The following is a 20,455-nucleotide window of genomic DNA, read 5'->3' as shown; positions in this document are numbered from 1 at the left end:
AGTTACAAGCAGTCGTGTTTGAAATCTACCCCATGAAGTACGCTGTCAGTCACACAGGGCGTTTCCTGTATGCCGTCTTCTTCTGGTGTTATTACAACACCATTTATCTGATGGCTCGCAATTAGTCTCAACTTAAAGGCTAACATTAGCAACCGGCGCTGTCAGAGAGCCGGTCAGCTGTGATGCTGAGGAGCACAATAAAGTGCAGCGACTTCACTGCTGGACTTAACGTTATCATTTCAATGCAGCATTGAAATGCGTCAAAAGACGGATAGTCATGAGGAAATCACTATTAACAATGTAAAATTAGCTAGTTAGTTAGCTACCAAGTGCTACGGGTCCATGGTAGGGGCAGGGTCATATTGGGCTCCATCTATTTTTGATTTCTATATGATCGCTTCAAGAAAAAACAGATCTAAGTTGCTTTTCGTACTCTCACAGACATGTCGTGTGTTGTGGAGGACTTCAGGCGTCCGGCCGACACGTACAGAGAGCAACAACACGGGCTGAACCGGACAGATGGAGAAGACACGGGACCTGGAGAACTCTGTGTCCTTGACCACTAACACTCACAGCGGGTCTGCTGGTGCCTTAACCCAGTCATCATTTTCACACACAGATGGATACAAGCCAGCTTATACGAGTGCACATACAGGCGCACACCATGTACACGGAACTAACACGGACCCTGCTGAGGCTTTGGCCCGGCGGCGGCTCCCACTGTTGGCCCTCTGGACCCTGAGCTGTCGTGTGTTACTTTAAACTGACTGTGTGCACTTTTGCAGACGAATGCACCCACATGTATCCTCCACGACTCACTTCCACACACCATGATGAACACTCCACTGTTTACGGACTGCAGAAAAGCGAGAAACGAGTCTTTGTCTCTCTGACATTCTTGTCTCCCACACAAGCTTTCCAACAGCAGCAGCAGAATGATAGTTTAAACAGGGAGAAGTCCCACGTTCTGATTCTGAGTCTCCGGGCCCTTACACAGTAATGGACCTTCACTGGAGCAGATACTGTGAGGCAGTGAAGAGACACTTGATGAGATAATGACAGCAGCGTCACCTGACCTCTCTTCTACATCAGGACATCATCAACTTTAATGTCTCAACTTAACTCCTTTATCAGTAACTCTGGATAAAAGCAGACACGTTTGATTAAAACAAAGTCTAAATGACTTCTGTACAACGTATCTCACACAGCTGAAGTCACACAACTATAAAAGCCACATGACATATGGTGTGCAGCCGGACGCTTTGGCCTGTCCCTTGTTCAAACATGGCCTTGTGTTCCTGTGATGAGCTCAGACACTCTGTGCGTTGTACTTCCTGGTTACCGGGCCTCTAAGTATGATGTTCAGTCTAAACTGAAAAGCCTGAGGCGTGACAAAGCTGGGCTGCTCCATCTGAAAGCTGTACTCGTGGGGATTAGTCTGGATGGTGTGAGGACTGGATCGATTTGCCCATGAAGATGTTTTCTGGGCTCTTCCTCGGCCGCGGCCACACGTGGCAGCAGGCGTATGAGAAGCACCAGAGGACAGTTTGTCAGACTGCAGACTTCAGAGATGGGCCCGCTCCATCTGAATGCTGCGGAACGAGACCCCAAACACACAGAGTGAATCTCCCTCTGAGGGAGTGAAGCTGCTGTTAGATCGAACTCTGAACAAAGACCTGATGAATCAGAGCTCACAGAGAAGAATCTGATTCAGAGTGAGACGGCCGTCACACAGAAGAGAGACCAGAACGCTCTTTAAACTGTTTAAACTGTTAAAACTGCGCTGTGAGGTTTCAAGTTTAACTCTGTAGAAACTCACACATTCATTTTCCCTTTAACTGAAGAAGCAGCTGCTCTCAGAGGAACACAAGGTCCCGGATCACAGGCCCGAGCTGGAGGGGTGGCAGGGTCCGCCACATATCACCAGAGTCATACAGTATACAGTGTGTTTGTTGGTTCAGTCATGACAACAAACACAGTTTGTTTACTAACATGTTGAGACATTAAAACAACAACAGATTAAAGTTCCTCTCCTGACCTACACACTGCTGCTTTAACAGAACCGCGGTTCTGGTTGTGGATCAGATAAATCCTCTCTGACTGGCTTCATAAAGAAGTCCTGGTCGGTCTACAGACTCCGGGTCCCGTCCGCTGCCTCCCTGTAATCTGACACTCTCTTTGTTTTTAACTTCTCCCGACAGGAAGCAGAAGTTCTGCAGTCAGCCGTGGATCTGTTGCTCTCAGCAGCCTGACTTCAGTCCGGAGGACAAAATGAGACTCACGTAGTGTTTGTTGGGATTCCTCCTCTTCTGGACGTCCTGCACGGTCACTTCGTGCACGGTGCGCCGCGGCATTCTGCCTCCTCTTCTTCTTCTTCTTCGTCTCCGTCAGAGCACAAAACTGCAGTCCGTTAGTTTGAGGAGCGATCAGACTCCGAGCTGACAAACTTCTGCACGGCGACGCTTCTTTGTCATCCGGGACGCTCGGAGCCGTAAAAACCTCCGGACGCAACACACGCTTTTAATTCTGGCGTCAGATTTCCTGTCGGAACATTCAGCCGCTCAGCAGCCACAACTTAGCGACCAGTCGGTTCTTCGTCCCGTCCCGATGACGGCTCCGACCAAACTCCCAGCCTATCCCAGCTCGCCCACTCCCAGCTCTGAGACTGGGAGGCTTCACCAGGCTCCGCGGACCAGCCCCCCCTGCGTCAGAGCGAACCAGCAGCCGAGGGGCCCCGTGGCCCCCTCTGCGCACTTAAAGCTGTATGAACCTTGTATTAGACTCTGAGACACATGGATCAGAACCTCTGGACACAAAGAATCCACAAAATCCAAACATCTGAAGAGACACACCTCTGTGGCAGTGTGTGAGCAGCAGGCAGTGTGTGAGCAGCAGGCAGTGTGCTCAAGAGCACTTCAGCAGAGGACATGTTTGTTTGTCTGAGGCTCTCTCCTCAGCCCAGCCCACACATCACAGTTTATCAACAACAACAACAACAACAACAACAACAATAATGATGCATTTTATTTAAAGGAGCCTTTCAAAGCTTTCACAAGACACACACACACACACACACACACAGCAGCAGTCCATCCAACAGTAAACATCAGGTAACACGGATGTCCTCACACGTCTGTCACATGACCTCCACCTCACCGTCACCGAGAGTTTGACCTCACCGTCACCGAGAGTCGGACCTCACCGTCACCGAGAGTCGGACCTCACCGTCACTGAGAGTCGGACCTCACCGTCACCGAGAGTCGGACCTCACCGTCACCGAGAGTCGGACCTCACCGTCACCGAGAGTCGGACCTCACCGTCACCGAGAGTCGGACCTCACCGTCACCGAGAGTCGGACCTCACCGTCACCGAGAGTCGGACCTCACCGTCACCGAGAGTCGGGCCTCACCGTCACCGAGAGTCGGACCTCACCGCCACCGAGAGTCGGACCTCACCGTCACCGAGAGTCGGACCTCACCGTCACCGAGAGTCGGACCTCACCGCCACCGAGAGTCGGACCTCACCGTCACCGAGAGTCGGACCTCACCGCCACCGAGAGTCGGACCTCACCGTCACCGAGAGTCGGACCTCACCGTCACCGAGAGTCGGACCTCACCGTCACCGAGAGTCTGACCTCACCGTCACCGAGAGTCTGGCCTCACCGTCACCGAGAGTCTGGCCTCACCGTCACCGAGAGTCGGATCTCACCTTCACCGAGAGTCGGACCTCACCGTCACCGAGAGTCTGGCCTCACCGTCACCGAGAGTCGGACCTGACCGTCACCGAGAGTCTGACCTCACCGTCACAGAGAGTCTGACCTCACCGTCACCGAGAGTCGGGCCTCACCGTCACCGAGAGTCGGACCTCACCGTCACCGAGAGTCTGACCTCACCGTCACCGAGAGTCTGGCCTCACCGTCACCGAGAGTCTGACCTCACCGTCACCGAGAGTCGGATCTCACCTTCACCGAGAGTCGGACCTCACCGCCACCGAGAGTCGGACCTCACCGTCACCGAGAGTCGGACCTCACCGCCACCGAGAGTCGGACCTCACCGTCACCGAGAGTCGGACCTCACCGTCACCGAGAGTCGGACCTCACCGTCACCGAGAGTCTGACCTCACCGTCACCGAGAGTCTGGCCTCACCGTCACCGAGAGTCTGGCCTCACCGTCACCGAGAGTCGGATCTCACCTTCACCGAGAGTCGGACCTCACCGTCACCGAGAGTCTGGCCTCACCGTCACCGAGAGTCGGACCTGACCGTCACCGAGAGTCTGACCTCACCGTCACAGAGAGTCGGACCTGACCGTCACCGAGAGTCGGAATGTCACCAAAGTCGGACCTCACCGTCACCGAGAGGCAGACCTCACCGTCACAGAGAGTCGGACCTCACCGTCACCGAGAGTCGGAATGTCACCAAAGTCGGACCTGACCGTCACCGAGAGTCTGACCTCACCGTCACAGAGAGTCGGACCTGACCGTCACCGAGAGTCGGAATGTCACCAAAGTCGGACCTGACCGTCACCGAGAGTCTGACCTCACCGTCACAGAGAGTCGGACCTCACCGTCACCGAGAGTCGGAATGTCACCAAAGTCGGACCTCACCGTCACCGAGAGGCAGACCTCACCGTCACTGAGAGTCGGGCCTCACCGTCACTGAGAGTCGGGCCTCACCGTCACTGAGAGTCTGGCCTCACCGTCACCGAGAGTCGGACCTGACCGTCACCGAGAGGCTGGCCTCACCGTCACCGAGAGTCGGGCCTCACCGCCACCGAGAGTCGGACCTCACCGTCACCGAGAGTCGGACCTCACCGCCACCGAGAGTCGGACCTCACCGTCACCGAGAGTCGGACCTCACCGTCACCGAGAGTCGGACCTCACCGTCACCGAGAGTCTGACCTCACCGTCACCGAGAGTCTGGCCTCACCGTCACCGAGAGTCTGGCCTCACCGTCACCGAGAGTCGGACCTCACCTTCACCGAGAGTCGGACCTCACCGTCACCGAGAGTCTGGCCTCACCGTCACCGAGAGTCGGACCTGACCGTCACCGAGAGTCTGACCTCACCGTCACAGAGAGTCGGACCTGACCGTCACCGAGAGGCGGACCTCACCGTCACCGAGAGTCGGAATGTCACCAAAGTCGGACCTCACCGTCACCGAGAGGCAGACCTCACCGTCACTGAGAGTCGGGCCTCACCGTCACCGAGAGTCGGACCTCACCGTCACCGAGAGTCTGGCCTCACCGTCACCGAGAGTCGGACCTGACCGTCACCGAGAGTCGGACCTCACCGTCACCGAGAGTCGGACCTCACCGTCACCGAGAGTCGGACCTCACCGTCACCGAGAGTCTGGCCTCACCGTCACCGAGAGTCGGACCTGACCGTCACCGAGAGTCGGACCTCACCGTCACCGAGAGTCGGACCTCACCGTCACCGAGAGTCGGGCCTCACCGTCACCGAGAGTCGGACCTCACCGTCACCGAGAGTCGGACCTCACCGTCACCGAGAGTCGGACCTCACCGTCACCGAGAGTCTGACCTCACCGTCACCGAGAGTCGGACCTCACCGTCACCGAGAGTCGGGCCTCACCGTCACCGAGAGTCGGGCCTCACCGTCACCGAGAGTCTGACCTCACCGTCACCGAGAGTCTGACCTCACCGTCACAGAGAGTCGGACCTCACCATCACTCAACACGTCTTCTACAAACTGATCAGAAGTGAAAGTCACAGTGAGAGCGGTGTGTGACTCTGGCCGGCCTGTAAAGATGGACTCCATGTAGACGAGTCTCCATGTTGGTTGTGATGACGTCTGCAGTCTCGTTCAGCCACTGTTGTCTTTAAGACATGTGTAACCTTCTTTTCTTGCCTGCTGTGGTGTTCAGTCCCTGCTGGCTGAGGACTCACAGCAGGCTACACTTCTCCTTTTCACTCCTCTTTTAATGATCACCACAACAGCCAAACACTACAAATATCTCTGACCTCCGATGTCGGGATCACAACACAACAACCTTGTACGTCAGACAACATGGCCGAACACCGCGTCACACCCATACCTGGCTGTCCCCGCCAAAACAAAAGCATGAAGAAGCCAATCAACCCGAGTCAAGGGGACACAAGCAACAACCACAACACTGAACAGGAAACACACATTAAAGTGCTACAAATAACAATGAAATATATATAGTAACAATAATATAATAATAGTATATACATATGATAATAATGTATTTAACTATTTAACTTAAGTAATACAAATAATATACATAATAAACATATATAAAATATAATAATAACATGTACACTAATTACAGTTACACATGTACGAGCTTTATGAATCTGAGGGACATTTAATGATGTCGTAGAACCAAACGTGTAAATATCCCGTGGTGACCACGGACTCTCTGATTCTAACTGATTTCTGGGTTTTAGGATAACAAACTACACACCACACTCTGCTGCACACCTTTCTCTAGCTGAGGTCACTTATTGTGGGTGGAGTCAGTTAAACATGGCGGAGCTTACTCCAGCCGTCACGCTCCACATGTGTTCACGTCCAACAGTGGATGTTGTCATGTTGATGTTCAGACGTCAGTGGGTCAGGGTCACTTCACCACCTCATGCTAACATCTAACATGTTTCAGCTTTCATGATAACTGGATGAACATGTAGCTGTTGTGAGGATTAAGGATCATGTGGTAACTGCTCGTATGTGGACCATGTGTGAGGGTTAGCGTCCCCTGTGAATGTGGACACCAACATCAACACCAACTTGAATCCACCGCAGGTTTCCTGTTTACAGCTGGAAGGAGAACTAGGTCAAAGGAAACAGTAGAAACTGTTCCTTTAATAATGGTGGAAAACCTAATCTTTGTTTGGAGACGGGGTGAGAGGGCGGGACCAGTGAGACTGCATCACATGACATCCTGACCTCTGTGCTGAGCGTTCCTCTGTCAGGAGATCATCAAGCTGCGGTTAAATGTGTTAACTCTGTTTGTGCCCTCCAAGCATGAGAAGAGACTAATGACCAAGTTCAGATTTGACTTGACCCTTTTGTTGCAGGACGGCTCCATCTTCTGGTGACTTCTGGTCATTACATCACTGCTGTATATGTGGCAGTTCTGTGTGAGGAGGCGCAGCGTCAAAGCCAGAGCTCACTCATATAAACCAGCAGATCATCAGGGAGGAAGTGTCAAGTTTAACTTTACAATTAAGATTATTAAAGTGTTTATTCTTTATGAAAGTAATGAAAACATGTGACTCATCAGTTATCACGATACCTCCAGCTGGGTTGTGGGAAATATGAACCACTTACATCAAAAGCAGAAATGAGAGAAGGAATTTATTTCATCACTTCCAAATATATATAACGATTATGTAAAAAGCGGTTACATGAGTCCATGTTGGGAAGGGAACAACAAAGGAGAACAATAAGAGTCATTATCATCAGACATATTCTGACCTCACATGGAAAATAATACTAATACAAATACATACATATACAAAATCTAAAGATGGAGAAATGCACACAAAGGATCATCAGTCATATAAAAGCTGGCCGTCATGAGCGTAATGTTCTTAAACTGCCGTCATTAGAGGAAAAAGGTCGTTCCATAATGTGCGACAGCAGCCGGGACGTGAACATCCACACTGCAGCTGTCACACAGACTCAGCTCTGTATTCTATATATTCTACACTCATAATCAGTGTTTGGCATCAGGGATATTATCTCCAGGGTCATCATGAGCAGAACTGTAAAAGGTGCAGCTGCAGGATGGATGACATATAAAGCTCAGAGGAGGTCGTATGAAACGCCACAGCGGTACGTGAGGTGAGATGTTGGAGGTCATATGAAGGGTGAAGGGTCGGTGCCGTCACACATCTGCAGCTCCAGGTGTGATGTGATGCCAGAGAAACGTTCCTGCAGCGGCAGCAGGTAACCCAAAGCTTCCCCCTGAGCCACCGGCCCCATGTACCGGTAAGGACGGATGTTGAAGATCTTTACACAGTGCGCTGGAAGACAACAACATACAGATTCACACTGTTAATCTCCTGCCTGGACATGCTGAAGGTTTTTATGTGCAATCCCTTTTTCTGCAATAACTTGAGGATATGAGTTATATGTTTGTAATAGAAGGTGCTGCTGATGTCAGAGAGACTCAATCAGCTCAACTCAGAGTATTTTGGGGGTCTAAACTAATTTATGCCTGTGGAGTCAGAACAGTCTCATCACTTTACCTTCATGGGGTAAATTTGTGAGAATGGAACCACATTGTTCTGAAAATGGGAAAAATGAAAAGTCACAATAATACAATGTTATCCATGACCAGCTCCAGTCCAACGTTTGCAGCCATTTTCCTGGTGACAAAGGCAGATATTTCACCCCAACCACGATGTTAACCTCCCTGTGAACACGTGTTTTTAGTGCCTGAACCTAATCAGATCTGAAGCTTTGCCACAGTATGAAATTGAAATGAAGAGATTCAACATGTCCATGGTTTGTAGAAATGTACGATGTTGGGCTGACAGCGTTAGCGCTGCCCTTACCTTGGGCAGCTGCTGCTTAAAAGCTATAAATCCCTCTTAATGCACTGCATGCAATTTGCACAAACATATAGCATGGCCTTGAGAAATACGATAGGGAGATAGCTGGCTTATAACTAACATTTATATTCCAAATGGATCAACATCGTCTCAAAATCTTAAATAATAACCGTCGACGTCTTCCTTCTCACCGTCCTGTAGACGAAAACTAGCTAGCTGCCAACTCTGAAACAAACAAGCCAAAAGTAGACTAGTCTACACCATCATTAAGTCCTGAGCTCCTAATGATGAGTGTCTCAGCATTAATGTGGGGATCATGGCGAGGTAATGTGTCCCTGTGATGTCTAATCATGTCTGTGCCTCAGCCTGAGATGAAAGGAGCTGACAGTACATATGTTCTTCTGATAATACGGTTCAATTAGGGGCCGAGGCAGAATGAGGACTAATGATGTTTACTCGTCACTCCGGTGCCTTATCAACACAGGACGCTCTCAAAGTACACACACACACACACACACGCACACGCACACGCACACACACACACACACACACACACACACACACACACACACACACACACACACACACACACACTGTACGTTGCAAAAGCATGCGTCCTGCAACACAAACACACAAACGCTGATGTATTGTTTTGTTGTGTAATTATGGCTCGTAGTGGGGTCATTACTCATGAGCAGCCTTTGATGGGGTTCCACATGCAGCTGGGTCCTGGTGAGAGGAAACCACCAGCCCAGTGGAGTCTCAGGCCTCTCCAACACCTTCACTAATCCTCTAATTCACTCCTTCTCTTCATCCCAGTTAATGCCCACACCGTAATAACCTAGCATCGCCTTTGCCCGAGCCGTGGCTTTACACACGACGGATTACAGGAATTTAATAATGAGTGATAGCAGACGGTTACTTTGGTTTTCCATCATGTTGTCCGTAAATTCTCACATGCCATTTCTAGAAAATGGGGCAGATGAGCCTCAAAATGTTTAGTTGTGGGAGCATCTGATCACTGGAAAGGGAGAAAAGTTGTAAGTTGGGAAGCCGGTGGCAGCGGGGCACCAGCGTGCAGACAGTTGTGATACATTTATACTCCTAAGGCCCTTTGTCATGTCTCTCCCACTGGAAGGACACCACAGGGAGCACTTTCTGTCAAACATGGCAGCCCTCCAGAGTCACCCGGCGGTTTTTCTTGTCTTGTGAAATGCCTCTGCATGTTCCACGTGGACTGGCACACATTTTGACATTCATGGTTTCGAGATGACATATACGACTGCCTTTGGAGATCCACCGATTTTTCTATATAGATCAAAAAGTCAAGGTTTGGTGAAACGTCTGACAACCTTTGGATGGATTATCATGCAATTAGTTTTGTGGACAGAGAGCGTTACAGCTCCACACAGACGCTGGGCCTCATGTAGATAAACCAGGCATGGTGAGGGGCTGTGCTGAGGACCTTATCTTCCTGAGACATTCTGTCCATCTGTTATGTCCCGGCCTAGGGTATACTAGGACATGACATATTGGTCTCTCCCTTTTCCCACTCCCAACAATAACACACCAAAAACCAACGGATGCAGTCCAAAAATAAAGGGGATTTATTTACCCAAACAAAAATATGACTTCAGGGTGAGCAATACCTAAAACAATAAACAAAACAAGCTGGTTTTTAAAGCTTTCTTCCCTAACTCAAAACAAAAGTCAACAGAAAAACAGGTTATCTTACCTTACTCCCTAACCAAAAACAGGAGAAAAAGGTGCACAAAGAAAAAGGCTACTCACCCCTACTAAAGTGGACTGAAAATAATTTAACAATATTTACAATATTTACAAAGAGCTCAAAATCTCTGCTACAACAACGAACATCAATTTCACAAATCACAAATCACAAATCACAAATCAAGACAGCGAGTGTGAGTGAGAGAGAGAGAGAGACCAGGTCTGCTGCAGGCTCCACTTTTAAATGTCCCAGTCAGTTGGATTCCACCAATCAGCAGCCTCCAGAGTTCCAACCAATCAGCAGCCTCCACCTGCACTGGTACCTTTTTCTGCAGGACAGAAAACAGGGAACACAGCACCTCCTCTTGACATGGAGGGAAAACAACACAGACAAAATGCAACAAGAATATATACAAATTATGACCCCCAGGGTCATAACACCCCCCTACCTAAGATCAAACATTTCTTCCCCTCAAGACATGTTTGACCTAAAACCCTGCACGTGACAGAGCATCTGCCACCACATTTTTGCAACCTTTAATGTGTTTCACCTCTATATTGAAATCCTGCAGTAACAGTGACCAGCGCATGAGACGCTGGTTGTTGTTGCGCATGCGGGACAGGAACACCAGGGGATTGTGGTCTGTGTATACCACAACTGGACTGGAGCTCGAACCGACATAGACCTCAAAATGTTGTAGAGAAAACAGCAAGGCCAGACATTCTTTTTCAATGGTGCTGTAGTTCATCTGGTGTTTATTGAACTTTTTTGAGAAGAAACAAACTGGATGCTCAATACCATGGCCATCCTCCTGCAGCAGCACAGCACCTGCACCATGAGCGCTCGCATCCACCTCCACCTTAAAGGGACGCACATAATCAGGTGCAGCCAGTACTGGCGCACTGCAAAGAAGGGCTTTTGCAGAGTCAAATGAGGCCTGGCATTCAACTGTCCACAAGAACTGGCGGGAAGGACTCACTAAGCTGGTCAGCGGCGAAACGACACTAGCGAAGTTCTTACAGAAACCACGATAATAGCCACACATCCCCAGAAACCGGCGCAGCTGTCGCCGCGTCTCTGGGACAGGGAACTCCAAAATGGCCTGAATTTTGGCCGACAGGGGGCGCACTTGACCCTGTCCTACCTGCTTTCCTAAATATGTGACCACAGCTTTTCCAAATTCACATTTGGCCAGATTCAGCGTCAGAGAGGCATCCTCTAGACGGCTGAATATTTCCTGAAGTGTGTTCAAGTGATCAGACCAGGTGGAAGAATAGGCAACAATGTCATCCAAGTACGCATCACAGTTTTTCACACCTGACAGGACAGTATTCATCAGCCTTTGGAAGGTGGCAGGAGCGTTTCTTAACCCAAAAGGCATGACGGTGTACTGGAGGAAGTAATCTGGAGTGACGAACGCGGAAATTTCAGATGCACGCGGTGACAGGGGCACCTGCCAGTAACCCTTCAGAAGGTCTAGTTTGGTGACGTACTTGGCAGATCCTACTCTATCTACACAGTCATCCATGCGGGGCAGAGGAAATGAGTCGGGCTTAGTAATAGCGTTCAGCTTGCGGTAGTCATTACAGAAACGAGCAGTTTGGTCAGATTTGGGCACCAGGAGCGAAGGTGCGCTCCACGGGCTGGAACTCGGTACAGCAAAACCATTTTCTAAGAGGTATGCAACCTCTGTCTGCATCACCTCCCGCTTCGCAGGATTAACGCGGTATGCGTGCTGCTTAATTGGCCTGTGGTCGCCCACATCGATGTCGTGTGTGAGGACTGTGGTCTGCGTGGGCTTATCGCCGAACAGCGCAGCATGACCACGAATGAGGCGGCAAATGTCACTTTTAGCCGAATCACACAAATATGACAAATGCCCCTCCAAATTTTTCTGAATTTTTGAGTTCTCCAAACGTGCACAGGGAACTGAAAGAGGCCGCTCGTACAGCCCGTCCTCTTTCTGACTGTAAGGCGGTGACACCACAGAGACTACGGGGGATGCACATGGCTCAGGCGGCACGGATGGCACGTCAGCGCATCCGCGGTCAACATATCTTTTTAACATGTTGACATGACACACTCGGGACTTTTTCTTTCTGTCTGGCGTCCGGATCACATAGTCTGTGTCACTCAACTTCCGTTCCACCTCATAAGGACCACAAAACTTGGCCTGAAGACAAGAACCGACAACGGGCAGCAAAACTAGCACACGGTCACCTGGGCGAAAGTTGCGACTTTGTGTGTTTTTGTCATACTGTTGCTTCATTTTCGACTGTGCAGCGGAGAGAGAACTCCGCGCCAGCTCACACACAGTGTGCAACCTCTCCCTGAATGAACTCACATAGTCCAGGACATTGTGCGCGGGACTGGGCTGGTCTGCAAGCCACCTCTCTCGCAGAAGCCGCAGCGGACCACGCACAGTGTGCCCAAAAACTAATTCAGCGGGACTGAAACCAAGAGATTCCTGCATGGTTTCCCGAATGGCGAACAGGAGCAGTGGCAGACCCTCATCCCACTCCCTGTTAGACTCAGCACAGTATTTACGAAGCATCGATTTTAATGTTTGGTGGAATCTCTCCAGTGCGCCCTGACTCTGTGGATGATACGCGCTGGACACCTGGTGCTTAATGGACAGCTCCGACATCACCTGCTCAAAAACTTTAGACATAAAGTTAGATCCCTGATCAGTTTGAATGCGTTTTGGCAAACCAAAAGTGGAAAAGAACTTGACCAGAGCTTTCACCACCGCTTTAACTCTCAGCGAGCGCAAAGGGACGGCCTCAGGAAAACGTGTGGCTGCGCACATCATGGTCAGCATGTACTGATATCCAGACTTTGTTTTTGGCAAGGGACCGACACAGTCAATGATGACATGCTCAAAGGGCTCACCGATCGCGGGAATTGGGCGTAAAGGAGCCGGATGAATGACCTGATTTGGTTTGCCGGTAGTCTGGCAGACATGGCAAGATCGACAAAACCTGGCAACATCAGACTTTAACCCTGGCCAAAAAAAATACTTCAGCACACGGTGATATGTTTTTTTAATGCCAAGATGACCGGACAAGTTGTGATCGTGGGCTAAACTCAGCACTTGGAGACGGAACTCTTTTGGCACAACAACCTGAGTAACCGCATCACACTCCAGACCAGACATCGGGGACCATTTACGCACCAACACATCTTCGTCAAAAAGGTAAGTCATAGGCAGTTTATCATTTTTCTGCTCCTGGGCAGCAGACAGACAGGCAGCCAGCGTACTGTCAGATTGCTGCGCTTTAATTAGTTGTTCTTTATTTACTGCCAAACACAACTCTTTGTCTTCTGTTTCCACTTCAACAGAAAGAGGTTCGTTTTTCAGTTCAGAAGAGGGGCTGACCGAAACCTCAGATGTGTTCAAAAACGAGTCAGACAGATCGACAATTTCACCAAGCTTACGAGCTTGGGCACGGGTTACGACGCACGCCGGAAAAACTGACGGCGCGTCAGGTGCAGCGGAGGTAACACACACATCAGCAGTGGGGTTTTCCGTCACCTCCGGAGCCGACGGAAAGACTTTGTTCCCAGCCAAGTCATTCCCCAAAATGAGATCAACTCCCGCAATCGGCAGCTGATCACGCACCGCTACTTGTACTGTACCCGACACTAAATCGGAGGAAAGGCAAACGGTGTGACGCGGCGCACGGATCACGCTCAATTTAATTCCCCACAACAGCAAATCAGAGCCACAGTACGACCGATCCGAAAAAGGCAACATACCACGACGAGCCACAGAATGTGTGGCACCAGTATCCCTCAGGATAGTGATCGGAACCCTGGACGCCTCATTTCCAGCCAGAGAGACAAAACCTTGTGTTGTAAATGGTTTAAACGAATCATCAACCTCTGTCAGATTTCCCTGCTGGCTTAAAGTAGGCTCTGAATTTATCAGACCCACAGCAGAGGGCTTTTTACTCTTTGATTGTTCTTTTGATTTTAACACAGGACAGACTGAAATGAGGTGGCCAGTTTCATGACAATAATAACACTCTCGATTTTCACCCGCGGTAGAGAAATTACGCCGGGAGTTTTTAGGAGACCGGGGCTTATTATTCACCGCCGACCTCGGCGTTTCTCGGCCAGGTGACAGAAACGCGCTCTTGTGAGTCAGAGCAAACTCATCCGCGAAAACAGCAGCTTGAGAGAGAGACACAACTTTTTGCTCATTTAAATACACAACGATGCGCTCTGGCAGGCACTTTTTGAACTCCTCCAGAAGCACAAGCTCTCTCAGCTGCGCAAAATCTTTGGTCTTGCTGGCATGACACCACTTATCAAAAAGCACGCCTTTGTCGCGCGCAAACTCAACATACGTCTGGCCGACACTTTTCACACAGTTCCTAAATTTTTGTCTGTATGCTTCAGGTACTAATTCATAGGCACGTAACACACTAGCTTTAACAATGTCATAATTTAAGCTCTGTTCAACAGTGAGGGCGGCACACACCTCCTGAGCTTTTCCTACAAGCTTACACTGGAGCAACAAAGTCCAGACATCCTTAGGCCAGTTTAAGGTGGCTGCGATGCGCTCAAATGCGCTAAAGTAGGAGTCCACCTCGGACTCTCTGAACGGAGGCACTAGCGCAATGAGCCGGCTCACGTCTAAATTTGGTCGGAGCGATTGCGGGTCCTGCGGGGCGACAGGGGAATGGGGAGCGACATTAGGCTGGCGTTCCAGCTCTAACGCTTTCACCCTCAGGTGCATAGCCTCCACCTCCAACTGCCTATTTTTCATTTCCATCTCCTTAATGCGGAGTGTCAGCTGGAGTTCTTCCGCTGACAAACCCGACGTAAGGGGAGGATCTGAAAGAACGGGCGTGACAGGTGGAACAGGCTCTCGAAGCTCCACATCACTTTTCCCCACAGATTCTGCAACAGCAGAAACAGAAAACAATCCCCTCTCCGACAACTTCTCCACCAGGAGTTGCCTCAGCTCCTCCTTTTTAATGCCGGAAGGCACTTCTACCTTGTAACTATTTGCAAGGAGCATCAAATCCACCTTTCTGCATTTATTAAGTTGCTCCAGCGTAGGCTGTCTAACAAAACCATCTAAATCCAATTCCATTGTGCCACTAATGAAACAGTGTCTGCCAGAAATATGTGAAACAAACAAACAAAGAAACAAACTGAATTTATCCAACGTCAAAACACAAGGGAAAAAGATCCCGGACGAGCCCCCAATTATGTTATGTCCCGGCCTAGGGTATACTAGGACATGACATATTGGTCTCTCCCTTTTCCCACTCCCAACAATAACACACCAAAAACCAACGGATGCAGTCCAAAAATAAAGGGGATTTATTTACCCAAACAAAAATATGACTTCAGGGTGAGCAATACCTAAAACAATAAACAAAACAAGCTGGTTTTTAAAGCTTTCTTCCCTAACTCAAAACAAAAGTCAACAGAAAAACAGGTTATCTTACCTTACTCCCTAACCAAAAACAGGAGAAAAAGGTGCACAAAGAAAAAGGCTACTCACCCCTACTAAAGTGGACTGAAAATAATTTAACAATATTTACAATATTTACAAAGAGCTCAAAATCTCTGCTACAACAACGAACATCAATTTCACAAATCACAAATCACAAATCACAAATCAAGACAGCGAGTGTGAGTGAGAGAGAGAGAGAGACCAGGTCTGCTGCAGGCTCCACTTTTAAATGTCCCAGTCAGTTGGATTCCACCAATCAGCAGCCTCCAGAGTTCCAACCAATCAGCAGCCTCCACCTGCACTGGTACCTTTTTCTGCAGGACAGAAAACAGGGAACACAGCACCTCCTCTTGACATGGAGGGAAAACAACACAGACAAAATGCAACAAGAATATATACAAATTATGACCCCCAGGGTCATAACACCATCTGCCACAACTTGTGTTATAATCATTAGTCTTGTAGCACTTATTCAGTGGACAGATGCACTCAGAAGTATTGACCTATCAACTTATCAGAGGATGATCCTATAACCTAAACCAGTTATTTATGATCCGCCTGGAGTTCTTCTCCCTTTCTGCACTCACTTTAACTGCTGTATTAAAAATCTCGTCCTTCTTACCATCACTGAGGAGTTTGACCCCATCGTACTGATTCCCAGCGGGGTCTTTCCGACTCACTGGACCTGCCAGAGAGCCCGAGAATGGAGTGTTGACGATACTGTAGTCATCACACACCAGGTCCACTGCTTTATGTAGGTCGTTACCTCTGCAAGAGAAACCATAGAAAAGATTGGAGTTACTCAGCCATCTTTAAAGGCCTGTTTTTATGAGTCATGTTTTAACCACGTCTGGCGATGGAGGCCGAGCTCTGCCAGGCCCTCCACTCCAAGGAGTTACATACAAACGCTGGTGTCTCTCGTCCCTTTAGTATAAATCAAATGTATAGGGCTGGTAAAAGCGAGCTGTGCTGTAATTTGACATCAAGACTTGTCAGAAGCAACATAATAAACCGTTTATGACAATATGCTGCATTATCAACTCATCTGCACTTGGATGCTGGAGACATAATCTCCAGGTTTAATGAATCAGACGAGGAGGAAACACCTTCGGGAGTTGAAAGCTCCGCAGCCGTGCGAGTCACACGCCCTCACTCTGTTGTTGTGGTGACCAGCACAGAGGACGCTCCAGGCTGCAGCTGCAGACACACAGGCACAACATTAACCACATTCACACACTGTGCATGCATGCCAAAAGGCTGAGCATGAAAAATGTATTTTATCATCAGCTGATGAGTCAGCTCCTGTATCACTCATGTGGAAATAAGATGCGTTACAGCAGAAAGACACTATTTAAATGTCATGTATTGATACTTTGATATCAGTGGTATGTCAGACATTGATACAGCTGCATTGTCACAATGACACGTTGTCATGACTCAGACAGGAAAGAGCGCTAACAACTCTTCAAATCCCCATTTGTCCAATCTATGGACGAGCTGAGGGGCAGGTGAGAGAATCATTTCTGTTTCCTGAGTATTTTTCTCTCCTGTGTCTGAGGATTTAGTTTCATGTGTGAAACTTAGTGAGAAAATGTTCAGTAGAAAAGAATCCAGAACAGATAAAATAATTTAGATCAGACTTGTAAAATGGATGAACAGAGAAATCACATTGTTCTCATTTGCCCCTCAAGGCTTCAGTACCAATCAGTATCTACTGTAATAACCTGTGTCACTGTACCTGGAGTACAACACTGCCGCGGCTTCGCTCCAGAACACCTGTCTGCCAGGTACCGGCCTTGGCAGATGAACCTGTTGGGCTGGCAGATGCCTCCCAGTTCTGTGCAGCTGATGTCACTTCTTGGTCGCATCTTACTTCCTGTCTTCTTGACCTTCTTCCTCAGAGTTACAGTCTGAGGTCTCCCGCTATTCGCTGTGGTGTAATTCCTCTTCACCTCGATGTTACTGTCGCCATTCTTCAGATCTTCAGCTTCTCTCTTGTCATGTTCAGAAGAACAACTTAGCAGTCCGTCTTAAGGAGAGATGAAAGGTACTCAGAGTTAACGAGGGAGGATTATAGATGAGAAGGTAGCATTCCAACTAGTTTCTTGGTTTTGATTCAACATTTTTTAGAATTAAGGTAATCTGAGATGGTTTAACTTCCTTTAATCGAGTCGCCGATCGACTGTTCCCTCAGCAGTGTTTTCATTTAGCCCATCTTCACTGGTGTAAATAAGGAGGACAAAATAACAGAGAGCACCACAAACTGCAGCCTCCAAAGTGACAATACAGGAAATGAACACCTCTCTAAAACAGTTTTAAACACTAAACATTATGTTGGCTGTGTGCAGGACTGTTGGATTAAAGACGCAACAGTTGGCCACCTATCGAATTCATACTCCTAAATCCTACTAAGTTTTACATGTTGAACCTTTAAATTAAAGTGGTTTTTGAGATATCTGTTATTCTGCACATCTAAAGTTACTTTCCTATATATCACCATCACAAGTAGATTTATATAGTGAGGATGATGAGGTGGAATTAACACGATCGAAAAGAAAAAAATGTAATTACAATTTCCACAAAAAGTCCCGATCCTGGAGCAAATCTGATTCATTCCAGAGTCAAACCAACTGCTGATTTAAATCCTGTAATGTGATGATGAAAGCCAAGTAGCACACTTCCACATTAACAGCTGATGGATGTTAATGGAAAAACTTTAATGAGGTCATGAAACCTGCTTTTGATCATGTCTGTGGACTACTTCTGGAAGACACGTGAGTCACAACATTTTCTTAACATTTTCGGTCTTAGCTCAGAGGCTGCAGTCGTTCACAGCTGAGTCACGTGTGCATGTGGACGGACAGAGTCAGAGTTCAGATATTCATTGTGTGTTTTCAGTCCTACAGAATACTAATCATGCGGCCCAGACGCCACTTTTGATCTTCATTAACTCTCTTAACCTCACAAGCACAGAGAACATTTCCTTCGCGCTGGCCCGACATGAGAACACGCCACACGCTGCGCTCAGTGATTGAAAGAAGCTTATCAGCAGAAGGCTGTAATGATGGAGAGACAGTCGGCAGGATCGCTGGCTGTGGCATGAAAGAGCAATGTCTGTCAGTGTGTGAGCTAAAAAAAGAAAAGAGGAACAGAGAAGACAACAATTGTGTGCTAAATGTGATTGTGCCTGTTGACTGGGCAATAATCAGCTGGTGTTGGGTTTGTCTGGTGTTTTGCTAAATGTTTGCTTCATAATGAGGCTGTTGAGCTGGTTGTTAGAACATTCACATCCATGTGATACTGAAAGAACACACGTAATGAAATTAAATGCAATGCTCATCAAAAACTACATTTTTACACATCTAAAGCAACAGTGTGGAACCTTTAAATACAGTTATTCACCAGTTCTGTGCTGAATATATTCAGAGGACACATTAGAAGAACTGTAGATATCTTGTGACAGGGATTAAAAATATCACAGAGAGGTAGCGCACACAACAGCTTTAATGAGGAGCTGATCACTGACAGCAGAGTAGAGAGTGAAAGAGGAGTCGCACACTCTGGCTCCATATGCAGCTTTCTTTGAAAAGATGACGACGGCCGGATGCCATCTAATTACAGAAAACTGCATTTGGAGGCAGAGTGTGCGTCAGGGATTAAATATAACCTGCTGCTCGGTCAAAGAGCGCAGAGCTGCAAACTCTGATGCCAAGGTGGTCCGTCGTAGAAACACACTGATACAGTTTACTCTCAGAGACAAACCGTACTGACATGTGAATATACGAGATGCAGATGAGCGTTGTGTCCGTCGTGCGGCATGAATCACTTTGTCTCTGCAACAAGATGGCTGTCTTGTAGCTCAACAGCCCCTCAGAGTCAGAGTGCGCCTTAGGCTTTGCAGTGAGATGCAATTATGTAATGTTGCATTAAGCATTCAATCATGCTTTAAATGTCTCATCCACTTGTGCCAACACACAGTCACTCCAGCGAGAGGCCCAAACCCCCCGAGGTTTATGTTTACAGGAGTTTACAGTGTGCTAATAGGGCTCAGTTCAGGGTAATCTCCAGGCAGCTGCATTTCTCTACACCATTTATTGTTTCTATTATAGGAATCTTATTAGTGAACACTGGAACGTCACATCGCTGTGTGTGACGGTGAGAGTGCCTACACATGCACCTTATAATGGTCTGTGTTTGTGTGTAGAAGTTTGTGATATGATGCTCATATGATGTTGTGATGACACATGATGACATACAGTTTGCATGCAGGAGGATACTTACAGCAGACTAGCAGAGCTGCAGTGAGACAGACTCTCAACATGTTCATCAGAGGATCAGAACAGATCTGCAGAACAATGATAGAAGTCTCATTCTCGTATAATATCTGCATGAAGGTTATTAATGAACAATCTGAAGCGTATTCTTACACTCTGACTCAGTTTATACAGCAGCAGAACAGACTAGAGACACATTTCTGACTGAACACTGCTCAGTGAAAGAAAATGAAACGATACCTACGAGTCTTTTGCAGAAGTTGTAGTGCAGCAGCTGGTGCAGTGGGTAGAAACACAAAGCGAGGACTGTTGCAGAACCTTCCTGCTGTGGAAGCTGCGGGCCGGGCCACAGGACTTCCCCCCACTGTCAATATTGATGTTGGACTTCAGAAAACACTCCCATTTACTCGCTGGAAAAGGCTCACTTTATTGACTTTTTGT

At 48.2% G+C, this 20,455-nt stretch overlaps 2 protein-coding genes across 6 annotated transcripts in view; both read right to left on the bottom strand.

Moving 5' to 3' along the window:
• sh3pxd2b (SH3 and PX domains 2B) overlaps positions 1 to 2,847 on the bottom strand; it is a 40,725-nt gene extending 37,878 nt beyond the window's left edge. Inside the window, exon 1 of one of the 4 annotated variants that reach the window (XM_030438791.1) lies at positions 2,283 to 2,847. In XM_030438791.1, the coding sequence (XP_030294651.1) occupies positions 2,283 to 2,354 (72 nt within the window). In that variant the 5' untranslated portion in view covers positions 2,355 to 2,847. The remainder of the gene's footprint in view (positions 1 to 2,282) is intronic. The other 3 variants (XM_030438793.1, XM_030438792.1, XM_030438794.1) reach the window with 3 other exon arrangements.
• A 4,470-nt stretch (positions 2,848 to 7,317) lies between these two features.
• On the bottom strand, positions 7,318 to 20,424 carry LOC115593572 (leukocyte cell-derived chemotaxin-2). 2 transcript variants are annotated; one of them, XM_030437131.1, is made up of 6 exons: positions 20,255 to 20,424; positions 20,022 to 20,085; positions 17,479 to 17,769; positions 16,847 to 16,937; positions 16,363 to 16,508; positions 7,318 to 8,007 (listed from the first exon to the last, which is right to left on the bottom strand). In XM_030437131.1, the coding sequence occupies exons 2-6, from the start codon at positions 20,065 to 20,067 to the stop codon at positions 7,841 to 7,843; spliced, it is 741 nt and encodes a 246-aa protein (XP_030292991.1). In that variant the 5' UTR covers positions 20,068 to 20,085; positions 20,255 to 20,424; the 3' UTR covers positions 7,318 to 7,840. The 2 variants fall into 2 exon arrangements, with proteins under 2 accessions (XP_030292991.1, XP_030292990.1); XM_030437130.1 differs by having other exon boundaries at positions 20,259 to 20,423.
• Positions 20,425 to 20,455: the final 31 nt, after the last annotated feature.

Source organism: Sparus aurata, chromosome 13, assembly GCF_900880675.1.
Source record: "Sparus aurata chromosome 13, fSpaAur1.1, whole genome shotgun sequence".
NCBI lineage: Eukaryota > Metazoa > Chordata > Actinopteri > Spariformes > Sparidae > Sparus > Sparus aurata.
Note: the sequence above shows the minus strand (reverse complement) of the source record. Positions and strands in the feature narration are given on the sequence as shown.

Bases quoted from the DNA above. Each gene is read 5' to 3' on its own strand.
- LOC115593572 (XM_030437131.1), bottom strand. From the start codon at position 20,067: ATGAACATGTTGAGAGTCTGTCTCACTGCAGCTCTGCTAGTCTGCT. The intron at 16,509-16,846 runs GTGTTTCCTCCT...TTTCTCTTGCAG, and splicing joins GGAGCTTTCAACTCCCGAAG to AGGTAACGACCTACATAAAG. The intron at 8,008-16,362 runs GTAAGAAGGACG...GTTGTCTTCCAG, and splicing joins GGTCAAACTCCTCAGTGATG to CGCACTGTGTAAAGATCTTC.